Source organism: Orussus abietinus, unplaced genomic scaffold, assembly GCF_000612105.2.
Source record: "Orussus abietinus isolate OABI.00-Male unplaced genomic scaffold, Oabi_2.0 scaffold25, whole genome shotgun sequence".
NCBI classification, from domain to species: domain Eukaryota; kingdom Metazoa; phylum Arthropoda; class Insecta; order Hymenoptera; family Orussidae; genus Orussus; species Orussus abietinus.
In genome coordinates this window covers 735,455-758,746 of record NW_019394504.1, presented here as the reverse complement: position 1 = coordinate 758,746, position 23,292 = coordinate 735,455, and the positions used below count along the sequence as shown (strand labels likewise).

At 53.3% G+C, this 23,292-nt stretch overlaps 2 protein-coding genes across 2 annotated transcripts in view; both read right to left on the bottom strand.

Annotated features, from left to right (window-relative positions):
- LOC105697507 overlaps positions 1-23,292 on the bottom strand; it is a 198,259-nt gene that overhangs the window by 42,316 nt on the left and 132,651 nt on the right. The window lies entirely within an intron of this gene.
- The window catches only part of LOC105697658 (homeobox protein abdominal-A homolog), a 31,691-nt gene continuing 10,513 nt past the window's right edge, over positions 2,115-23,292 (bottom strand). The window contains exon 3 of the mRNA XM_012421177.2: positions 2,115-7,545. Coding sequence (XP_012276600.1) covers positions 7,151-7,545 — 395 coding nt within the window. The 3' untranslated portion in view covers positions 2,115-7,150. The remainder of the gene's footprint in view (positions 7,546-23,292) is intronic.

Genomic DNA, 23,292 nt, shown 5'->3' with positions numbered 1-23,292 from the left:
TCCGCCGACGGTCCGCGCGCGGCTTATTAAGCCGCACCGCGTCGGCCGGTACCGGTACCGCTCGGCTCGTTAATTCCGCGAGATCGGCCCGCGCAGACGTCCGGTTAAACATTGTCGCGACCACCGCAATCGCGGGCCGCGGACGTCTCGCCGGATGCGGGGACCACGGAATCCCGTAATTGGCATGGGACTTGGTACCGCACGTCCGCGGTACCGATACGCGGCTGCGAGTACCCGCGCAATTAGGGAAAGGAGTGCCTCTAGCCGCAGGGTCCAGCAGCGGCACATACCTACGGTACGCAAGTGCGTGCTCGCTAAAAACGCACATGCATATGGATACGCCCCCCGCTTGCGGCCCCTTTGCTGACGGTCACTTAGACCGTGACAAACGGCGTTTGCATGCTTGCATAAACATAAGAAGGTGGCTCCGTCCCTTTCCTCGCAAGCGCCGCGCCTAGCGGGTTCCGGGTCGCGATCCGCGGCCGGAAGCTGCGGACCCTCCGCTCGAAAAACCGCCAAGGGTGGTTACACCCTTGTCGTGGCACGGGATGTTGCCCTCCGCTTATGAAATTATGCGCCTTGACGTGCCTTCAAATGATATACTACATGAAATGATATTTAATTAAATCAAGCTTCATGGTTGGGTATTTGAGATTTTTAGTGATAAGCAAAAATTGCAAACCAAGACCAAAATCCACTTTGACGGCCACAGGATATTTTGGATCTTGTGGAGGTTTTAATTTCTTCGCATCTTTTAAATCGTTTATTTCGATGGTCGATGAAGGAAATCTAGGGAGGAATTTTTTTGTACAGGTGGTGGAGGTACAAGAGCAGGTGTCGTTGGTGCGTTCAGGGGCGTTGCTCTTGTCGCTACTTTTCGGGCCCGTGAGGGGCTATCAAGGTGCAGGATCACTCGTAAAATTATCCAAAGCCTCGGAGATACGATCCTCCATGGTTTTAGGGTGGAAAATCGCGTGTAGGGCGATCTGGCGAAATCGAGCCACCTCCGGGTCGTAAGCCGGATGGGTCGGCGTCACGCCGGAGGTAAACTCGACGGGCAATGGCGAATAACCCGATACGGGATACTCCGGAACATCCGCGAACCGTACGCATCCGGACTGATCTTTCCATTTCAATTTTCCGCCCCTTCGAGCGTAAAAGTGGCGAGGACGCGCGACGTCGCGGGGGAAACGGGAAAGGGTGGCCGCTTGTGCGGAACGTTAACTCCGTTTGGCCCCTTGAAAAAAGAAAGGCACCCCCGAACTCGCTCGGACATTTCTGCACCCCCTGGGACCTGACCAACACCGTGGGCCAATAATTATCTGTTACCCTTAATTTATTGTAGCCACCCCTTCGTAAATAAAAATGTTTGTTGTATTAGAAAATATAGAAAATTGCCACAAGGTAGATCGTGAAGAAATAACCCCTCACTTATTTTTCTATGGATGCGTTTGGCAAAATATTTGCCAAGGTAATCGAGCAAGGATCATCCAGGATGTTCGTCCCGTTCGTCCCAAATCCTGTCCTCCTTCTTCGGGAAACCAATGGCCATCGATTAAAGGGTTAATCGCGTAGACGGAACAATTTCGCAAGCTCGTCGCCCACGTAAACCGAGGTCCACGAGTAAATTACTTAATGGATTAACGTCTCAGTTGTACTGGATTCCGAAACGGAATGTCGAGTTTGCGGGCTGTCGACATCCGTGCACTTTCCGTGCAGGTATCCACCTCCTGCATACCTGGGCGGAACGTTCACTCGTGTACGAGCTACAAAGAAATTCAGCTACGTGAATCCACGGAGTCGCGATAAATTGTATTTAATTATTGTAAAACCCGGCGATAACATTAACATAATTAACCCAGTTCGGGGTGCGCTTTAATTTACTCGCCGATAAGCCGTCGCGCACTCTTTGGCTCGGGCTTTTCGCTTCGTTCGTTTTGGTCGATTGAAAATTCCCTAACGAGTTCTTTTCGACGAGTTAACTGGACGCTAAACGGTGCCGTTCGAGTTATCGAGACGTCTTTTTCAATGGCCACCGATTAGTGAGAATTACGTGGTCTCCTCGGTCTCGGAAGGGTACTCCCAACTCGAAGGTTTTACTGTAGGTACGCTTTTATTTCGTTTGTAGGTATATCATAGATATAGCTTACGAGTATAATTCTACATCAAGGTTTCGAAAATGGATACATTTACATTCATTGTCAATGGATTATTCCTCCGTCGTCGTCTCGCGCGTCTCGGCCTTATCCAGGTTGGTAATACTGATCCTTCAGCAGTCGTTAATCTAGACGCGAGACTCCGCCCTCGGCGTTACTCCGTTACTTCGTTACTTAACGTGGTAGGTAAAGGTATCGTAGGACAGCTATGCGCTCTTACGGTTACGGCGTTACATTAAATTGGATATATCCATGGATTCGCGAGGGGAATCCGGGGACGGTTGCGGAAGTATGCCGCAACCGAGGGCCCGCGGGGTCCGCGCTCGCGGGGCGTGTTAATGGTACGTAAAATCTTGGTATTTACACTGAGAGAATTAGGAAGTAATACACGGTCCATCCATCTAGTAGGTACAGCAAGACAACACGTAGGATAAATTCGAGTCGTTCGAAGAGAAGTGCACCGAGCACACCGGGACCGACAGTCAGCCGCGAAGTGCCGGAGCACCGAAACGGAAAAAGCGTCCCCGTCGCTCGGACGAGAGGAAAGGGCCCCGAGGGCCTTCCCGCGGACCTTCAACGAAATACGCACCCGAAACTTACCGCGAATAAGAGGATTGCTTGATCCCGGTCCGAAGATCGACCGATCGGTGCGGTCTTTGTATATATAAAATAGAAAACTCAACAAACACCCCTAGTTGCTGTCGGCGTCGCGCGCGCATTGGATGCGCCCCGAAGAAAACTCGAAGGGAAATTAATACGGGCACGGCGAGTGGACGAGTCGCTAGAGAACGAATTGACGCGGTCGTTAAGTCAACGGCAGCAGGCCGTCTACTCGTCTGTATCGATGGATCTCAAAAATGCATTCCGAATACGTTCCCGGTGGCGGAGACTCTAGGAGCCGCGGCGCGCGCGAGTCAAGCGTCAACATCGAGCCCCTGTAAGTCTTTCCAGAAAGGTCGGACGAGGGTGCTCGATGGATTCGCGGATTCACGAATTCATGGACCAGGCGATGGGCCCAAAATCGCGGGGGCCGGAGGAAAATGGAGACCTCTTTTCAGGGCCCCCAACCGCGGCCTCCGAGAATCCAGCCGTTCGACTCACCGCGCGCCGCGACTCCGTGGAAGACTCGTCGCGGCGTCTCTCGTTCTTCTCAACAAAAACAAACATACGACACAAAAAAAATACACAGAAAAATAAACAGTTCATAAATAAACAATGATATCTCTAGGTATAAAGAAAATATAACAAACAATTTCAACTTGATTCCTGTGCTTCCGTGAGACGGATTCGGCTGCGATCAGCCCTTTAATATTAGTCGTACTCGCTCCTAGCCGAGGCTTACTTTAATTCGCTTAATTACTTATTATAGTACGCATCGACAGCTACGCTTGTTCACACATACACACGCACACACTCTGCCTACATGCACTCCGTACCCATGCAGTGAATCATCAGGCTATCGACATGGTCGCTCGCTGCAGTCATTCCCTCAATATCTCGCTCTGTTTTCCCTCCTTTGCCCATGCTTCCGTTTCCTTCTTTCCCTCTGATCCTTGCAACAGTGTTCCTTAATTCGGATTAGAGAAGTCTTCGCGCGCTACGTGGTTCGCGAGCCTCTCCTTCGCGTCGAGCGTCGAACTCGAAGAGCGTCCCTCGCGAGTTTGGCAAGTCGGGCAAGTTGTACTACTATAGTATCGTTACGCTACATCTTAGTCGGTGTGGCCACCTCGATATAATACATTCATTTATAAGTATAATAAGTATATCGGTAGGTTTAGTGCGAGTATTAAGTGGGCACTGGGGAAGGGTCACTGGGTTCGGGGGTAGTAATGTTACGATGAATGTTACGTGATATGATTACGCGCCACTAGGTTTAAGATTAATCATAGAGAGACGAATAGGAGACGCCCAGAGTCGCCGGGGGCGTCGCGACGTTTCCTTCGAAACCCTCCCTAAAACACCGAGTTGGCTAAAAGAGGAAACGAAATCCACCGGGAATAAAAACGTACACGCGTCGACGTCTCGTCTCCCACTTTCTCGCGTGACTTTTTCAATCATATCGAAATCGATCGGAGTGGGTTTTAGAAATATAAATCGTCGCCCGCCATTTATAACGTCAGTTTCTCGCGTTTCAAGGAAAAATCGCGACAAGGACGCCGCGCCCGTTGACACCTGTCGTCTCCCACAAAAAATCGGGTCTCTCTCTTCCATGCGATAACACTTAGTAAAAACTAACGCCACCTGTCGTCTGTACAAATCGTCAATTAATTATTACATTATCATTTCCTCGTTTACGTATCTACTTGTCGGACGTATCGGCGCCGCCACTCGGGGAGTACTACTACGCGTCACTAATTAACGGCATAACATCAAACGTAACTAGCAATAATAGTTCGTAATAGAGATATATAAAGCTTTCTACAAATACGCCGTCACTCTCTTTCTCTCTCCCTCCCTCGTGTTCTCGCGATCCGTATGTATCACCTCGAATCGTCGGTTCGCTCTCCAATCATCTCCGAACTTGCCGTATACATGTGCCATGGTGGGACAAAGGGCGTGATCACACTTTTTGACGCTTTTCGTTATTTCGAAGACTCGAAAGGTCCTCCTAAGCACGAACTAGCTCGTGATAATACCTAGGCGAGAATTTAACGCGGAGCGCGGAACCGATTATGCCTATCTTCATTAATTTATATATATATAAATTTATATTTATATATATGTATACGTACGCGCGTTTACCATGTCTAGTCTTCCGTTAAACGGCTCAAAGAGCTCGTTGGATCCCACCCTGTAAAGCAAATTACACGTCGCGGGCTCGCACGCGAAATCAGTCCGAGCTACAGGGAAAACTGATAAGTTAACCCAAAATAATGACGGGGTCAATTCGGAGAGTTCGATGCCGGATTTTTCTGCAGCGAGAAGGTCGCTCTGCCGTTTTCAACGCGCGTTACACGCCCTGCAGGGTAATGTGGCTACTTCCGGTATTGCGTCCATGTAAACGAGTACGGCATGTCCGTTTTCTCAAGATGGCGGAAGCTCCTAACTTTTCGCTAACTTCGGTCGGGACGTATCCGAGGGCGAGCTTGGCAGATCGCCCCTCTAGACTCTTCGCGTACGTTCACGTACACCTTATCGTAGATTCGCAGTTATCACGCCGCCTATCCTAAAATGTTCCTTATCGGCCTAATTGTCTAGGGCAAGAGCAGTCGAGACTGCCTCTCCTTTCTTCCTCGCGCTCTCGTTACCGTATCTTATCACTTTTAATTGTATATCTCCGGGCGGGTCACGTGACGTCCTTCCAGTGGACGTCTCGTTACCGACGCGCTCGGTGAACTGTATATATTTGCATACCCCTAGGATTTATGTACGTAATAGTTAGTACTTAGGCGACCCGTTGCCCGGATGCCGCAACGTCCAAATCGAAAATTAAAAAGAAATAAATAAACGCGCGCGCGCGCGCGATGGAATTTCGAAAAAATTCAACGTCCGCGAAATTTCATCCAGGTGGGAAGTCAAATTGTTCAATCAAATTATTAATCAGATTATTCAAGGTGCGTCTCGTAGGACGCCTTCCTTCGCGGCTTCTCTCCGCGTTGATTAATTTTGCCCGTGATTTTCTTTTTCTCTCTTCGGACGAGGGAGACATTTTTTTCCGGTTTTCCAGGTTAACCGCCAATAACGACGAATTCGTTCCAACGGGCTTCCAGGTTAACGGGCCGCGTGAATGCGGCGCATAGTAATCGTGTAGCGTATTAATATCCTACGTAATCCGAAGATAGTGTTCTTTTTTTCTCACCTTTCTCTCGCTCTATCTCTCTCTCTCTTACTCTCTCGAGCATGTGTGTGTGTTTGCGTTTCGAAGTACCGTAGGTAAAGGTGAATACCAACAACAGGCTCTATATCTACGAAAGGTCTACCCTGACACCAAATTACGTATTTAATGTACTAAGAGTGTGATACTCGTCCGGTAAAGGAGCGCGTCTCGCGTTTTCCGTCGCGGAAAAGCGCGCGCTGCGTTCGCCGTCCATCTTGGATTCGGGTGGACTCGCGGAGGTGTACTCGATCTCTCTCTCTCTCTCTCCTGCCATTCCGGGAATATTTCCTCTCGACGTTCCGCTCTCTCCACGCGCACGGTGTCAAAAAATGAAGAAAAAAAAAAACATCGAGAGAGAGACACCCGGGGTCGATCCTGGTCCATGCCGGTCGCAGTCGATTTCGACGTCCTTCTTCGTAGCTCTTCGGCATATAACGACGCGAGTAAAAACGTTTGGCCTGCGTCGAGACCACCATAGGTCCAGCTAGTCACGGGGTCGCGGTCTCCGAGTTGTGAAATCTTGCAGGGGTGGCGGCGATTCGGCGCGATCCGGCCCGATAAGTCGTAAAAATTCGAAAACGGCGGAATAACTCTCGGCGGTCGGAGGGGCGGAGGCTAAAAGAGCCGCGAGGACGTCGACGACCGCGGCAGGTGCGAGGGGCACCCCTCACGGCATGGACGGCGGGGTCCGGATCCCCCCGGGGGTACAGCCGGCGGTCCTTGGGGTCGAGGTCGAGGAGGAGGAACGAGGCAAGCAGCGATCGGCCGGCGAGGGGCCCAACGGAAGCGAAAGAGAGCGAGGGGAGCCTGTCGAGCGGGAACGCGCGAACCGAGGCGCGAATTAAATTAATTAAAAAAGGGACGTAACGATACAACGTGAACACATTAGAAACTCTCTCTACAATAACATTAAGGAAAACCAACATGGCCGACGCGTCGCCGAGCGAGGGGGGGTCGCGGGGGCGAGATCGCCGCCTTCGTCGTCGTCGTGGAGGTCGTCTCTCGGAGAGGAAGACCGGGAGGCTCGAGGGGCGTCGGGGGTCCGGAAGTCGAGGTCGGCCGCAGGCGTCGCGACGCCGGCCGTCTAAGTACTGGTGCGTGCTCGGGCTCGAGGTCGCCCGGGGGACCTCGGGGTCCCGGGGGCGCCCCGGGACCGTTCTCCGGGTCGCCAGACCTCCTATGTGGGGATCTTGTTGACCGCCTTCAGCAGGTCGCTCTGCGTCTTGTCCAGGCCCGCCACGTGCTGCTGCTGGTGCTGCAGGGCGTTCTGCTGCTCCTGCTGCATCTTGGCCTGCTTCTCGGCCTGCTGCTTCTTCATCATCTCCTGCTCCTCGCGCTCGCGGCGCGCCTGCTCGTTGATCTCCTTCACCGCCCTCAGCTCCTTCTTCAGCTTCATCCGCCGATTCTGGAACCAGATCTTGATCTGCCGCTCCGTCAGGCAGAGCGCGTGGGCGATCTCTATTCGCCGCCTTCTCGTCAGGTAGTGGTTGTAGTGGAACTCCTTCTCCAGCTCCAGGGTCTGGAACCGCGTGTAGGTTTGCCGCCCTCTTCGCCTCGGACAGCCGTTCGGCCCTGGAAGAAAAATGCCCGCCGAGTTAGACCAGCTTCTCCGGGGGTGGAGGACTCCTGCCCGGGGTCGCCCTAGCATACGCACGGAAACGAACGGTGACTCGATTTCGCCCGGATAGCGCGATCGCCGATTATTTTCCCGAACTTGGAAATCTTAAAATCATCCGCGTGGCTAGAATTCGAGGTTTTTCGGACCCCCCGTTTTTTAGGAGAAATCCTGGAATCCCGGACGCGACGGCCACCCTTCCTAACCCGAGAAAGTTCCTTCCCTTGCCCTCCGGTGTCCCTTTTTCTCGCTTGCTTTTTCCTCCTCGACTTTCTCCCGGACAAAGGCGTAATTCCGAATGGTCAGTTTATTGCAGGGGTTGAGGACCGACGCGGAAAAAAGAACGAGGCATGGTAAAAAAGAAAGTTCCTCGAAAGTTATCCTTTATGTCGGACGAACCCTTTTTCGGAACGGCCTGTCTTTCACCGTCCGACTTGACTTTCTCCGGTCAGCCCGAGCCGTAAATATGGCCACGGTCAATCGGCAACATTTTTATGGCGGTTATCGGGGGGAAAAAAAAAACGGAGGAGCACGGGGTTTCAGGTAGCCCTGGACTGACCGATTCCTGCCGAGGTACTCCTGCCAATTTCGGCGTTTCCAAACTCGAAGTCAATGCCGCACTTTCCGGCCGTGAAAAGTCAAACCCCAGCCATCCGTGTCTAATATCTATCGTAAAACCCTATCATCGATCGGCTTTACGATACCAATTTTCCCCTCGTTAACCTTAGAAAGCCTTCCCCCGGAAGAAAGTATCCAACATCGCTAAGTAAGGAAAGTACCTTCGCGAAGGAAAAAAAAAAGAAATTCCTAAATAATTTACACGGCGATAATTATTATCGGGCCCTGTTAAAAAGCACCTTCCGCGTCTACCCGAACGAAAACCGAGCTTAGGTAGGAGGTCGGTAAATCACGTAGATTTCAGACAACCCAACCCGAGCATAAACGTCGGAACTTCCTGCGAACGTGCGAATATAACGTTATCACTGAACGCAGTTAGGGCGTCGTTTGCACGTCGTACATCGCCATTAGTATATCAAAGAAAGCGGTTTCCGCGTATAGCTTGAATTTTCCACGAATTTTCAGCACTCGACAAGCCCGGTCGCGACGAAATTCGCATATTCACGAGATTGACCCGCTGACGGGCATAACGCGGTTTCGAAAAATAACCTCGCGGAACCAGAAAATCCAACATGGCCGCCCTCGACGGTCGGGAGGAATAATTTTCATTACTTATCGCGAACGAAGAAAATGTATCCCACCCACAATGGACCAACCCACACGTACTCATTTAACTGCAATTTTCAGACATTCGAGATACCGACCCTCGCTCGAGACTCCACCGCGGAAAAATGAAAAGGCATCCCATAAGAAGGAGATCCAACGTGGTCGCCACCGACGGCCAAGAGAAATAATCGGGATTACTTATCACCTTCTTTATAAACGGAAATTTCCCACATTCGCAAAATCAATCCGCGCTCCAGACTCGAAAATAAAAGGGCATCCCATAACGAGGAAATCCAACATGGCCGGCATCAATGTCTGCAGAGGAATAATCGGGATTATTTATCGCGATCGAAGAAAACGGCTTCCATTCCCTACGGACCATCCCTACGTACACGTCCGCCCTTGCATACACGATCCTTCGTGTACAACCCTTATATGCACGTCGCCGAGTCGCGGGGTGGGCGCGTTAACCGCGGGGAGGACGCGTCGGAAAATCTCGCGGAATGCGGGGAATGCTGATATTGAATTCAACATGGCCGTTCTCGGCAGTGCGGTCCGTAGGAACGCGCCGGTGCCCCGGGAAGGGTGCAGAGGGTGCAGAGGGTGCAGAGGGTGCACGCTCGACCGTGCGCCGCGGCGGGCGGGCGCGGAGTGGCGAGGGGACGCGCCTCGCCGAAGTCCGAAGGGTGGGCCGGGGGTTACCCCGGCAACCGGAGGGGTGGCCATTCCACCCCGCTGACGGCATTTCACCCCGTCGGTTCGCCGGCTGGTTTCCTGCTCGGCGGCGCCGACGTCGAGTCCTCCGCGAGGACTCGCTCCTTTTCGGGAGGCGCCCTATGTATCGCCGCGCGGTCCTACATAGGACGCCCATGTACCGCATGCCCCTACATAGGGCGCCCATGTACCACATGCCCGTACATACGCGCCTTATTCCGACCTCCACCCTCCGAAAAATAAGGACCTTCCCAGGACGAGCCTACCGCGGGGTTTATGCGAACGCCCCTACGTGCCGAGAATCTCGAGGCCGCAGAAAAAGAGGACGTCCCACTCGGCTTCCCCGAAGTTGGCCAAATTGTCAATCAATGTGCGTTTGCATGGCCCGAAGTGGGCCCTAAAACTTCCCGGTGCTCGGCCGTGCCCGAAAGACCGGCCGGTTAATTCACTTCCGGTTGGTTCTTGCGATTCTTCGGGCCGACTCGCAGGGATGACCCGCCCTGGAGGGGACGCGCTCGTAATCGATCCCCGGGTAGTTAAGATCCCCGAAAATCGACCATCGACTGCCGCGATCGGTGTATTAACCCGGGTCGTATAAAGGCGCGAGGGGTCCTAAACATTTAACGATCATGGACCCACGAGCACTCGAGCTTTGCATTTCTGACCCAAAATCCGCACCTTTCGAGCCGATCGACGATCACGGGAAACTTAGCTCTCGCTTTCATCCGAGGACCTAAATATTTAATGGCGATCATTCAAGTTTTTCCTATCTCTAACCCGAGGTCCGCACCCTTCGCACTCTTCCCCGACCAATAATCATCGAAGGTACCTACTAAATCATTTTCAGCTGTATCGTCCTTTGACGGTTACCCCCGGAAGAAGAATCCCTCCCTACCGACGCGAGAGCGACTTAAATATTTAACGACGGTAATGAAAGTTTTTTCATTACTGACCGAAAATCCGCACCCTTCGCCCCTTCTCCCGATTAATAATCACACCTAATAGGAAATCTTCAGGTGTATCGCGCTTTGACAGTTGCCCCCGCGAGAAGAGTCCCTCCTTACCGACGCGACGAGATCGCTAAGCATCCCCACCGACCTTGCAAGACGCGTAGTCGCGAGAGCGACTTAAATATTGAACGACGATAGTTCAAGCTTTCGCATTCCTGACCCAAAATTCACATCGTACCCGACCAACAATCACGGGCGACACCTGCCCGTAAACCCCGACGTGTATCGCGGTTTGACGGCCACCCCCGCGAGAAGAGCACCCCCTTCGCGACGAGATCACTAAGCGTCACCGCCGACTGCAGGAGGGGGTGGGGCTTGTAAAGTCGCGAGAGCGACCTAAAGATTTAACGATCATAGTTTAGACCTCCGGGGAAGGTGCTCCGCCCGGAATCGGCACTCCACCCCGTACTTAAGGGAGGACTCGCGCCCATGCGACACTCCGTAAATCCATCCCCGGAGTTGAGGGGCGCCGGGGGGCAAATCTTGGGGGGCTTCCCCCCCGAAATGCGGATCGATCCATGGAGAGAGGAGACTTTCGGGAGATCGTACCTTCCGGATAGACGAGCCACGGATGCGCCGAAGAGCGGAGGCTCGTATCCGCGTCCCTCCGAAAATCCGCTGCACAACAGACCCAGACAGGGAAAACATTTAGTCAGTCATCGATTCTTACTTGCGGGGCTTAAAAATCGATCGGCTCGCCCTCGGCGAGTATTAAATTGAAAACGGGGTCGGGGGTCAAGCGTTAAATAAATGTTTGCCTTCGGACGACGGGGCGAAATGGCCGAAGGAGGAGAAAAACGAGACGCCGCGGCGGCCATTGTGTGTCATGCGAGTACGCCCGGCGTGGAAATAGCACCGAGGTTCTTTTTTAGTTAATGCACCTCCCCGATCCCGGTAAACGGTTGCTTTTGTGCCGCGCCGTTGCCCGCCGTGATGTAACGTCCACTCGTCGCGAGGATTTCATTAGTTCTTGTCAGGCCTGTATAATGCCACTCGTCGCGGCGTTAATCTGCGCCGCTCGTCGCGAGTTAACCGTAACCTATTTACCGCAATTAACAAGTTGCCTTTAAACAAGGCAAACGGTATCCCGAATTGAATGCCGAGCTTTCGAGTGCTCTCGGTTTCTCGTCCCCTCCGCGTCGGATCTATTAGCCGCCATTTTGAAAAAAACATTCCGCCGCGATTTAACCACGAGTTATGTGTTAAGGGGGTTGCAATTAAGTCTGGACGAGGGGAATCTATCTCTTTTGCACCCACCCCAGGAATAAAGCATTCGATCGATCAGGGTGGCGGAAATGGCGGAGTCGAGTCTTCGAGGCCTGTGTCTAATCGCCACGGTATATTATTAGGCCTAACTGTGATTTTCGGTTCCGGAGGGGTGGTACAAGGAGGGGTCTTCGTCCTGGCCGAGGACCTCGGTCTTTTCGAGGAGAAGCTCGCTCGACGAGGTCCTCCACCGAGACCTAACCCGGACCGCCCTGTCCCTCTCGGGCATCCCCGGAACCGGATATCCAGAGCAGCGATAAATCGACCAGGGGCGGTTAACGTCAGACTCAGCTCCGCTCTCTCCTTTTCCCCTGAAGGCCCTATACACCCCGGTGACACCCCTGCCCTGTCGAGCACCCTCCAGGTGCCGCATCGGAAACCACTTTCCTTCGCACCCTGCGCTACCGACCTCGAATTTTGCACCCTCCATCTTGTCTTCCACCCGTTTCCGCATGGAAAATACCCTAAAGCGAGCCACCCATCATCGAAAACTGCCAATCCGGAAGAAATAACTCGTCACATTAAGCCTGGCACAAGATAATCCCCGAGGGGGAATGAAATTATAATAAATTATACTACAAAAATAAATATATACGGCGTTGCGTCGTCCCGATTAAAGTCAGATAAATTTTAAAAAATTCCCCCCTACTTTCTTGAATTTTTCAGCCACTCGGACTTGCATTCCCTCCTCCATGGGATTTACAGGAACGCATTTCTAATTACCCACTCCTTAAGAATGGATCCTTGGAGTATGGAGACTCGGTGCGCCTCGCTCGAGCTCGAGTGTAAAGGCCTCGACGCGTTTCTTGATTATAAATCGGATCGCTATCTTCGAAGGATTCTATTATCCGAGGGTCGACCGTGGGGAGGTGGAGATTTGAAAAATCGAGGAGCGAGGGAGAAAACGAGCCCGCACCCCGAGGAGGAGTCGAACCCTCGAAAGGAGACCGGGGAGGCAGGAAAGAGTCCGGTGGAAGTGACAGTTCCGGAAGCGGAGCGGCCGGTCGTTCGTTTCAAGTTGAGCGAGATGCCCGAAAGAGAGGGAGCTCGACAAAGGGAGGAAGCGAAAGAGGGAAAGAGCGAGACAGGGATACACCGCGATCGCGGCAATAGAGGCTTAGGCCGTCGTAAATCTCGGCGGGCGATTAAATGTCAACCGCGCGCTCTCTCAGTGCGCGCCATTCGATTTCGGTCTCTCCTTCTCTCTCCTCCCCTGCCTTTATATCGGCGCGGGAGCGAGAGGTCACGTACGAAAACAATAACGCGATTTTAACGGCCATTTAAAGCCGCTCGGGTCGTTTACATTGACGTTTTATCGGCCCCGGACTTATCTCTCCCCTTGCGGTCGTCGGACATGTCCCCGAGGTCCGGCGTCGATGGACCGCGAAATCAAATTCTAAAATCAAACGTCTCATTAAATCCCTTATCGCCCCCACCTAGAAAATCTAACCCCGCGTGACAGTTTTTGAGGGTCCTATCTCAAGGAAATCCGCGATCGCGATCGCTCCTCCGGCGCGTCGAAAGACATTAACTCAGTTTTATCGCTGCTAAATAATCGGCCGGTATTAAGCGCTGCTTTAGAAGCTTTTTATATCTACTCTCCCTTTCCCTGTTCTCTCTCTCTCTCGAGAGAGAGAAAGAGAAATCCTACAGCAGTCGTTACCGCTTTTATTTACTGGCGAAGAAACGACTCGACGATTACCGGACGCGCTCCACTTTCCCGAGCTTCCGGCTGGGCGAATCGATCGGCGATCGATCCGATCGAAATTAAGGGTTCGAAATTAACGACTCCGTCCGCACTCCTCGCGATAAGCCCGACCGATCTTTCCACTCGACTTGCACGTAACGAGGTCGCCTAACCGTTGAGAAAAATATCGATTCGCGCCGCTTTTTGACCCCGGAGGTCGTGGTTCGCGGATTTGGAGAACGAGTGCAGTCCCATCGATTGCATAGTCGTTTATTTTCGCCGGCTATCGGCGTTTGACCAGTGACCGACGACCGGGGTCTCGGTCGTATCTCCTCGGCCCTATTTTCTTCGTTCCTTTTTCCCCTTTTTCCGGCGGGCCTCGGGATTTTATTCGGCCGCAGCGTCTCGCGAAATTAAGCCGTTTTGAGATATTTATGAACGGATCGGCCGGCGAGCGCGGAACAAAGGCGGACACATATTTCGGAGCGGACTTCAATTTGCGGGGGACGTCAGCCGGGACGGCGTTCCTTTACGGCGTCCGTCATTATTTATCCGTCCCGGGAAAGAAAGGCTACGGAGGAGAGGGAGGAGAAGAGGAGTCCGACGAGCCGTTGTCCTCCGACCACTTGCGCATTCGGAGGACGTCCCGGGGATTGGTTCGCGCCAACGCCCGAGGGAATCTCGCTTTAGCACCTCTCCGGGATCCGCGAAGCCGTTTCCCTCGAGCCTGATAATGCGGACGAACCATAAGATCGATTACAGCCCTGCCTGGAAAGCCCAATAGACAAGGCCGCACCGTGGGACCAGGAGAGAACCGAGGAACGTGCAGAATCCGCGGTCAGAGATTTCCGGAAAACCCGGGGCAACGAACACCGCTCGTTCGAGTCTCCGGCACAGGAGAGATCGTTTTCCACCGATTAGCGCAACTTTCAAGATCCGACAAAGAATGTACTCTCAAAAGGATTTAAGAAATCCCTCCGCTATCTACTCTCGAAAATCTAGCTCCCAGAAATTCTCAACGCCCCCTTTTGAACGATATTCGAAAATGTTATAAAATTCACTTTGATGAACTATGAAGTGAAATAAATTTATTTTCTGTTTTTCAAGCGCAATCGAGCTGCACCGAACGAAATTTTCAGAACGAATTCCACGTGTCAACTCCTTTGAGCCGTTTAATTATTTCAATTGAAGATACAGTTCTTTGATTTGATGACATTTTTTTTTTCGCCATGCAGAATTCTCTAGATATTTGCGACTGGCTTTCCCTGCGTCCGCGTTTTCCTTGCAGAGTTCCATTTCGCGTGCCTCTGGTTCGATCGGCGATACGCCTCGATCTACACTGATTAAATTGCTCATGTCAATTTACATACTCAATCATTGATTATTTTGACGCCTCAATTAATTGCAGTTAAGTTACACTATCTCTGTGATATCACATTCAGCATCCAAGTTAAAGAAAACTATAACATAATATTACATCTAATTCGAGTAAAATCGCACTAATACGGTAAATACACAATGTTACGTATATTTATACATTTTCTGATTTGTAATTTTTCCATTTTACGTTTTCCTGTGTAAACCTTAAGTCATGAGGTATGTTAAAATAGTATGTAAATTTCCATGGACTTTTATCAGTGTACGACGCCGCCGAGGTTAATCTCCATCGAAAGAGGCCTGCTCATCGGCTGTAAAGCCCGATCGCGCCGATACGCGTCGAATTCCGGCACTCACTCGGCCGATACCCATCGATTTCAATATCCGCCGATGGGGCACAATGGTCGGGGGGGGTTTCGATCGCGTTCCCTCCGGCGAGTGGTTCGGAGTCCTGGGCCCGATCGCGACGTCCAAGGACTGAGGGTATCCACTGGATAGTCGTTATATCGCTCGCTTAATTGAATATAATGACCGCAGTCGTGGCGTCGGGCCTCGTAAACCGCACTCGGGGAACCGCCCGGCCGTAGAACCGGCCGATTCCGCCGGTCTTTTTCCGCGTATGACTCGCTGCCGGACGAGGAGCGGGTAATTTCGAGAGAATGCCGATCGCTCGGCAGAACGCCGAGAAACGCGGCGAATTTAGTCCTCTTCTTCGACTCTTGGGGACCAAAATGGCGGACATAGCGTCACGGGCGAGACCGTTCCCACTTGCGAAACCCGGTCCTTTTCACATCTTGAGGACCGAGACTCGAATGGGTAGGAATAAAATCATGACCGAAGGCTAACGCCGATTGTGGCACCTATGGCACCCCATAGGAACCGCGATTTAATTTCCTGGAGATTAATCCCATCGAGACTTTCGCTCTCGACGCGTCTTGGAAATTAATCATATCCGGTGCTCGGTACCGTGGAGTTTGAAACTTAACGCCGGTTTTAATCTCGGTGAATGATCCCAAGGAGAGGCCGCGACGCGGATACCTCGTGTGGACGTCCGGTCGCGTATTTGTCGGGGTTGACATTTCGCGTGTGCAGCCGAGCTCGCCGAGGAGTAATGGAAAAAGTGAGCGACGGCATTCTGGTCACGGCGAGCGGCGAAGTTAACGGCGGGCTCGAGGAGATGTAACGCCGGCGGGCGTAGCCGGGTGCTCGCTCGTCTAAATACACGGCTCGATCGTGTGACGAGATTGTGGCAACAGACTCGGTGCACGCATAGGCACCGGACACGCTCGCGAAGTGCACGCTGCCACCGGAGTCTCGTCGCGTGGGATCGAGAGATCTTGGATCGGGAAATACGAGCACGTAGGCCGCACGTACGAATCCGTAAAACAGGCGAGGAAACGCGAACGTTACGTGCAATGCCCGACACGTAATAAAAAAAATATTAACCAGACAAACGATTTTTCCGACCCTGACCGGCGCCCTGAAATATGAAATCTACCCGGATTAAAAAGAAAAACCCACCGACCCGAAAAAATATTCCGTTAATTCAGAAGATCATCATTTGACCGGAATAAATTTAAAAATAAAAAAATAAAAAAATAAAAAAATTTATTCCACTTCGAGTTAAAAATAATTATCCTATGAATGAACAAAATATTTCTGTGGTTCGTGACATTTTTCTATTTTTTTTTCCTTTTTTCTCAGAGTTAGTCAAAAATCGAGGTCCTGGATAAGTCGAGGGTTAGTTTTCGCTTCCATTGTATACGCATTCCCTTTGCACCCACCCCTCATAGGGAACCCCAGAAGATGCTCACGTGAGCCATGGACTACATGGTGAGCACCATGTAGGCAGAAATATCCGCTCGCACCCATCTTGCCTCGGAATAGACTTAAATCCTGATTGGCTGGACAGCTCATTCTCGGGTGGTGCGAGTGGAGGTTCGCACACGCGGCTGCGGCCTCCATAGGGACACGGGGGATTCGTCCGGGGGCCGCAATAAAGGATTCCGACAAGGATGGACGGCCAGGGGAGGGCGCGAGAGGGGATCCCATTGTTCCCGGTGGAAGCAGCGCCATCCATAAGGGTGCCTCCCATTATCCGCGGCGTATCCGCGGCGTATCTGCCGCGTATCTGCGGCGTATCTGCCGCACGCACTCGCGCGTGTGCGTGCGCCGAAAGCAAGGATCCGCGTTTCGCGTCCTCGACGCACTCCTGGGTGGTTGTTCCTTCGAGCCGCCCCCCTCGGCTCGACCTGGGGGAATTTGGATTGAAATTTACGAGTGCTAGGAGGCAGCACGTCGGGAGATACCGGGGGATTCGCCCGGCCGTGTCCGATGCGATTGCCAATGACGAGGTCGTCCCTTCTTCGGGATTACGGGGCGGGGGTCTCGCAACGGTGCGTTTTATTCCCGGATTCGTGGGTCCGCTCGGAATTTACCCTGCAACCCGCCGAAAGGGGGCTCTTTAATTCCTCGGAAAGAGACTTTTCGGTTTTTAAAGCGACGTGAGATGAGTTTCGAGGTCCCTCGTAAGTGAGTACTGGAAGGAAAGTGGCATGGTATTTTTTAGGATGGTACAATCCGTCTCGTATGTGCCAGAAAAAAAAAATACATAGCACGGTATTCTCCCGGATGGAAAAATCCTTGCATGTGCCAGAAGCAAAATATTTTTTTACGTGTTAAGATCTCTGTATTGGCAGCAAAGGAAACGTGGCATGGGATCGTTTTGGATGGTGCAACCCCTCGTGTAGGTATCGAAAGAAGCGTCGCGTCCAGGGGTGGCACGAGGGATGCATCTTGCGCGCTCACGGGAACGCCATGAGAAGTCATAACAATTGAAAGTACGCTTCCGGATCGGTACATAAATTTTGATTTTACGCAGCGAGCCGACTGCTCGTAAACTCGCGTCCTCCCCGGCGCTCGGCGTCGTCGAATCGACGGGCGCGCCTTCGCCGCCATTTCGGGGTGCGCGCAATCCCCCGCCGGGGGAGCCGGATTAAATTTTAATTTTAAAATAAGGGACGACATATTGATACGCCGGGAAACCTCGGAGGGGCGGCAGCCCCCGTTTCGGGATCCACCCCTACACCCCCGGTCCGTCATTCCGGCGCAGAACCCATGGGAGCCGGCTCTCTAATTACGGGGCTGTGCTTCGTTTTTCTTGCCTCTTGCCCCCCCTCCGCCCCCGTATTTCCGCTACCCTCGCCCTCGTTACAAGCAAATGCCGCCCTGTCTGTTTTTGCTAATAAAACCCCGCACGGGGTGTTCGGGGCGCACGAGATATCTCAATTTTCCGTCTCGCCGCGGCGAACGGCGGCCATCTTTCTTTTCTTCGCGCCGTCCAAGAACCCTTCCAGCCATTCCCCGGGAATTTCCCAGATTTTCCAATGGTTTTCTGAATCCTCTCCTCTCGAGGGACGACCGTGATTACTAATTGGCTCCTTGCGTCGGATGGCACGACTAGATTTAAAAATTGCGCCCTTTTCCCCGTGATTTCTGTCACCAGGGGGAGAGATCCCAGAAGAAATGGCGACCGAGCGTTCCGGTGGTAGAAGAAAGAATTAGTAGGTTCGGCGAGGGCAATTTGCCGCGGAAATATTTCTCCGAGCTGTTCGCGTTCCGCAACCAACGTATGGCAATCGTTTCGGCGAGTCGAAGACTCCTGGCTCGAGGTTTCCCCTTTTCACCGAGTCCTTCGGCACGCCCGAAACGCGCCGCTTGGCCGGGGGTATCGATTAGGGGGTGGCCGTCGTCGAAAGTCTCTTCGAATCGCCATCTGTCCCTCGTCGGTCCCCGAGGACCTAGGCGGTGAGAAATGCCAGAGGCACATAACGTTTAATCAGAGCACGTTGCGGCTTTACGATATTAGTTGGTGCTACGCACCCTCTACGGCCCCTCCACCCGCGACCCCGTAACGCCGGTCGCACCCTTACGTGGCAGTATATTTCCACGGGGTTGCCCGACCCCTCCACCTTCGAGGAAGTATATCTTCCTCGTTCTTTCCCAACGTCTCGATCCAGGAGGATTTTCAACGGCGGAGGAACGGCAAAGATGGCGAACACGTGTTCTCCGAGCCCGCCCTGGAGAACGCCCCATGCCTAAGTATACGCATCGGGATCCTCGGGTCCATTATCCCCCCATAGAAGCCAATCTCGTATCTTCGAGATACTCGCCGGAGATTATCCGAACCACCGCGCACCGGTGCGTTCCCCGGGCAAAGAGCCACCTCCAAAGAAGTCGGCACGACTTCGAGTTGCCAATTGGCTCTGGCGATTACGTATCTCCCACCTGGCAAAAACCTCGGCCGAGGTCGGGGTCTTCCTCCTATTTTTTTGGGGGGAATTAATCCCTAGGGACCCTGGACTTCTTGCATCCCGCGGTTATCGTATCATGGCTGGAGATTATTCTTCTACGAAGGTACCCTGCAAATGGCGGATGGTAAATACACCATTACCCCGGCCCTCTCGTCGGGTTACTCGGCCTCTCCACGGGGATTATCCGAACCACCGGTGCGTACTCCACCTTCGGAAGAAGCTCGCCCAAAGAACTACCTCCGGGGAAGTCTTCGGCCTCCTCGAGTTGGGGTTGCCAATTGCGGAGGCCATTACGAGCCTCCTGGCCGCTGATAAAAACCGACGTGCAGGCCCTTCGGGATGGGAGAGTTTAGTTCCTCCTCCTCCTCCTGGGGAATTAATTCTCTGGGACTTAGGGCATCTTTTCACTGGCCCGCCATTGTTTCTAGGGCGATTATTAATCGAAGCCTTGGGATATTCGTTCTTATTTCGGATCTTTCTCTACGTCCTCGACGCCTCGCGCGTTCTTCGGCGTCCGGAGGAGTACCTCCGAAGGTATTTATATAATATATATAAGTTATATAATATATATAACTTATATATATATATAAGTCCCTGGCCTACGCGACTCGAGGTTGCCAATCGCGTTAGCGATTATGTACCACCGACCGCGGTAACGAGCCGCGGGTAAAAACCGAACTCGAGGCCCCGCGGAACCGCCTGTCCTCTCTTCGAGGCCCCAAGACGTCGCCATTCTGTCGGCAGGTAATTTCCCCGAGCCAGTGAAGCTAAGTAACGTGACCGGCAGGCGTCCCGCGTATTCTCCAAAGCCTATTCTTCGCTGCATCAATGCAAACACCACTGGGCAAGCGCAATAAAACGTGCCTTTCCCACCGCAAATCACCTGACATTTTTTTTTCCCCTCTCGATGTGCAGTTCACCCGCCGACTCGCGGCCATCTTGCGCGCTTATCGATATGAATGTCTCGTTCCCCTCTCTCACCTACCGCAAGAAATGAGAAATATAAAATATTAAGCAAGGTCCCATCCATGGAGGGTAATTTTCAGAACTTGTCGCCCCTCTGCGAGGTGGAGTTCTCCAATGTGATAACCTCTGGCTAGATCGTACAGAGACGGGTTTCTTATCGGCATGAGCTTTCATTCCAGCTATCTAAGATCCCCCGAAAGAAGAGATATAAAAAAATTAGGAAACGCCCCATTGGCACGTCGAGGGTAACTTTCAGAACATGTCGCGCCGATAGAGCCTCTTCAGGGCGTTAGCGAGGAGGTCGGCATGGCCGCCACCCCCTGCCGGTGATAACAGCAGGCCAGCGCGATAACCCCACGGCCGGGGCTGACTCTCGCGGAGAAGGAAAGTTCGCCGGGGCTCGCGGCACAATAAAAGCGGCAAAGCAGGAAGAAGTCCCCCGGGTGCTCTCTCTCTCTCTCGCCCTCTCGGCCACGCCAAGCCACGCGGACAAAGGGGATCCCCCGCGCCTGCGCGACGCTTCTTGGCGCCGGTAACGATTCCACCCCCGTTTTAACCTGGTCACTTTACCCCGCCCCGGCGCCCCCGCCTCGCCCCGGCCGAGCCCCCGCCCCCAGGGGCCGCGAAATCGGCTCGAACGCGCGGAGCTTCCGCGCCGGCTGCGCGCCCTAGCCACGGGGGAGGCCATTGGACGCGGCCGGGCCGCATCCGCGAGGCCGTAACGGCAGACGTCCCGACCGCTTGCGGAGAATGGGAATCCGGGCACCGAGACCGAGGCCTTTATCGCGGGATAACGCCGCGATAACTCCGGCATCGATTGCACCTGCCAGGGGGCGCTTTCCGCACCCCCGAGCCTGGAGAATAACCGGCCACCCCTAAAAAACCACGATTTCCGCAAAGGATTTTCATGTAGAAAATCTAAATGAAAGTCATGGAACCCATATTAATCGAGATTTATCCGTAGGGTGACTTTCGTCGCGATCGGGGGGGGTTTCCCTTCTCCCTTTTTATCTCGAGGAAATAAATAGTTTACTCCACCTGACGCGGTGGCGACCGTCCACCGGTTGCTCTTGATATTTCGGGGGTGCGGAGGGTCGCGTTAACGTCGTGACGCAACATAGGGCGTCGGGCGTCCCGAATGGTCCCGATGAGAGAGGAGAGTAGTCTAGGGTGGCCGAGGGTTGCCGAGGGGCTCGTGGAATCGGCAGCGCGTCCCCCCAGGTCGGTATTGGCTATCTCCGGCGTAGATTACACGCGGGCTCTCGGGAGACGAGACCACCCCCGCGATATGCGGTGCGGCGCGCAACCCCCGGGTTTCGTGCCTCCTCGGCTAAAGGTCTATATCGCGCGCCGTCAAGCCCGCCCGAATTGCTCGTCGTCGTGTTATGCAAACGGCCACATTTGTTGCGATAGTGCCCGCCAGGGGGTCGTTCTCCGGTACGCCGGGCCGCTTGCGTCGCCCGGCCGCTTGCGTCGCGCCGCTCGCGGCCGCGCGGACTTAACTTAGGTCACGAGTCGGAATTTCAAAGGACAGCCTTGAAACGTGGACGAGTTACCTTATAAATGCATCCATTCGGCCCCAACCTTCCACCGAGGTGATGAAACGTGAGAACTGATGAAAGGAAGGGGCCCATGGAGATTCTACTTGAACTGTTATTATCTAGATAGACGGAGGCAAGGAGCGGGATTTCCGAGCCTTGAACCGGAAGGCCCGATGAAAAGGAGTCCAGAGAAACCTAGACGGAAACTCCGCGTTCTGGAGGACGCGCCTAGAGACGCCATGTTGGATGGGATTTCTTCCGCGGAGGAGTCGACGTCACGGACGGCATTAACGTAGCTAGCCCGATAATGTTTGAGATTATTTTACAAGCTGTCGAGTCGAATCGTCGAATGAGCAGGTGGATTTTCTTTCGCAGGTCCAGTGGTACCTTTTGTTGTAAATTCGTTCGTAACCGCCACGGGGGGAAAATGGACTACTCGGTTTCGCGACGAGTCGGCGCTCCTCTCGCAGCGATATTAGTTTCAGAGGTCATCAACATGCCTCGATAACGACCGCGCCAAGATTGTTTGAAATAGTTGGACGAGATTAAAACGCTCGTAAGAAGAGGCGGCTGTAAACAGGCTCGCGTTCCACTCAAACGCGGGAGCATCTGGCGGTCGTTAGGCGGCCATTATTGTCGCGACGATGTGTCAACCGGGTGGAGGCGCCTCGAGGGACCGCCGATATCAATTATTAATATCCCCACTCCCCAGGTCCCACCTGGGCTGTTATAACATTTTAATACATTTACTTACTAGTACTTAGAGGAAATAAAAATAAAAATAAAAAATAGGCCCACCGCACCGGTCGAACCGGCGCGGATCCCTCGCGAGTGCGGAGAGTATCCCGAGATGTGAACTCGGAAATGAATATTCCAAATATCCCCGACATGAAAATTAATCTACAGCCCATGAAGAAGATCTCCTATTCCTTCGAGCTCGGTACCACAATGGCGACCGATCTCTCCGGCGTACCGCGCCGGTCGAACCGGCGCGGATCCCTCGCGAGTGCGGAGAGTATCCCGAGGTGCGAACTGGCTCGGCCGGTTTAGGGCGGGCCCTCTCTGCCGGTAAACGGCCATTGGCGAGCGACTGGAATAAGTCGTTCGTATTACCATAATGGCGAGGCCGCGATGTTCTTCAAACCCGCAAAATTGCAGGCGCGCGGCGAGCCACTCATTTTTATTGCGATCGCCATTACGCTTTCGCGGGATTGCACGGTGCGCGCGTTATTCTCGATTTCCTTCGCCGGGGGGCGGGTGCAAGAACGGGGGTAGGAGGGGGAGGAAGGCGAGGGGTGCACCGCGGGGAAGTAATGCCGACGGAATAATTACGGCAAATTGGCCCAGGCCGGCGTCGTTACTGCCGCGAGAGCGCGGCACCGAGGGAGCGCCTCTCTCGGTGTCGTTCCTTCCTTTTTTCAACCTTTTACAAATATGGATAAGTGCCGGTGCGCCGCGACGGCACGAGATAATGCCTCCCCCCGCCGAGGGCCGTTCTTCCCCGGAGGGAAGGACCGGCCCAAGGGGCTGGACCAGGGCCACTCGGGACAGAGATATACCGAGTGGCCCCTGACGTCTGTCGGATTCGAGAGCGAACCCCCGATGT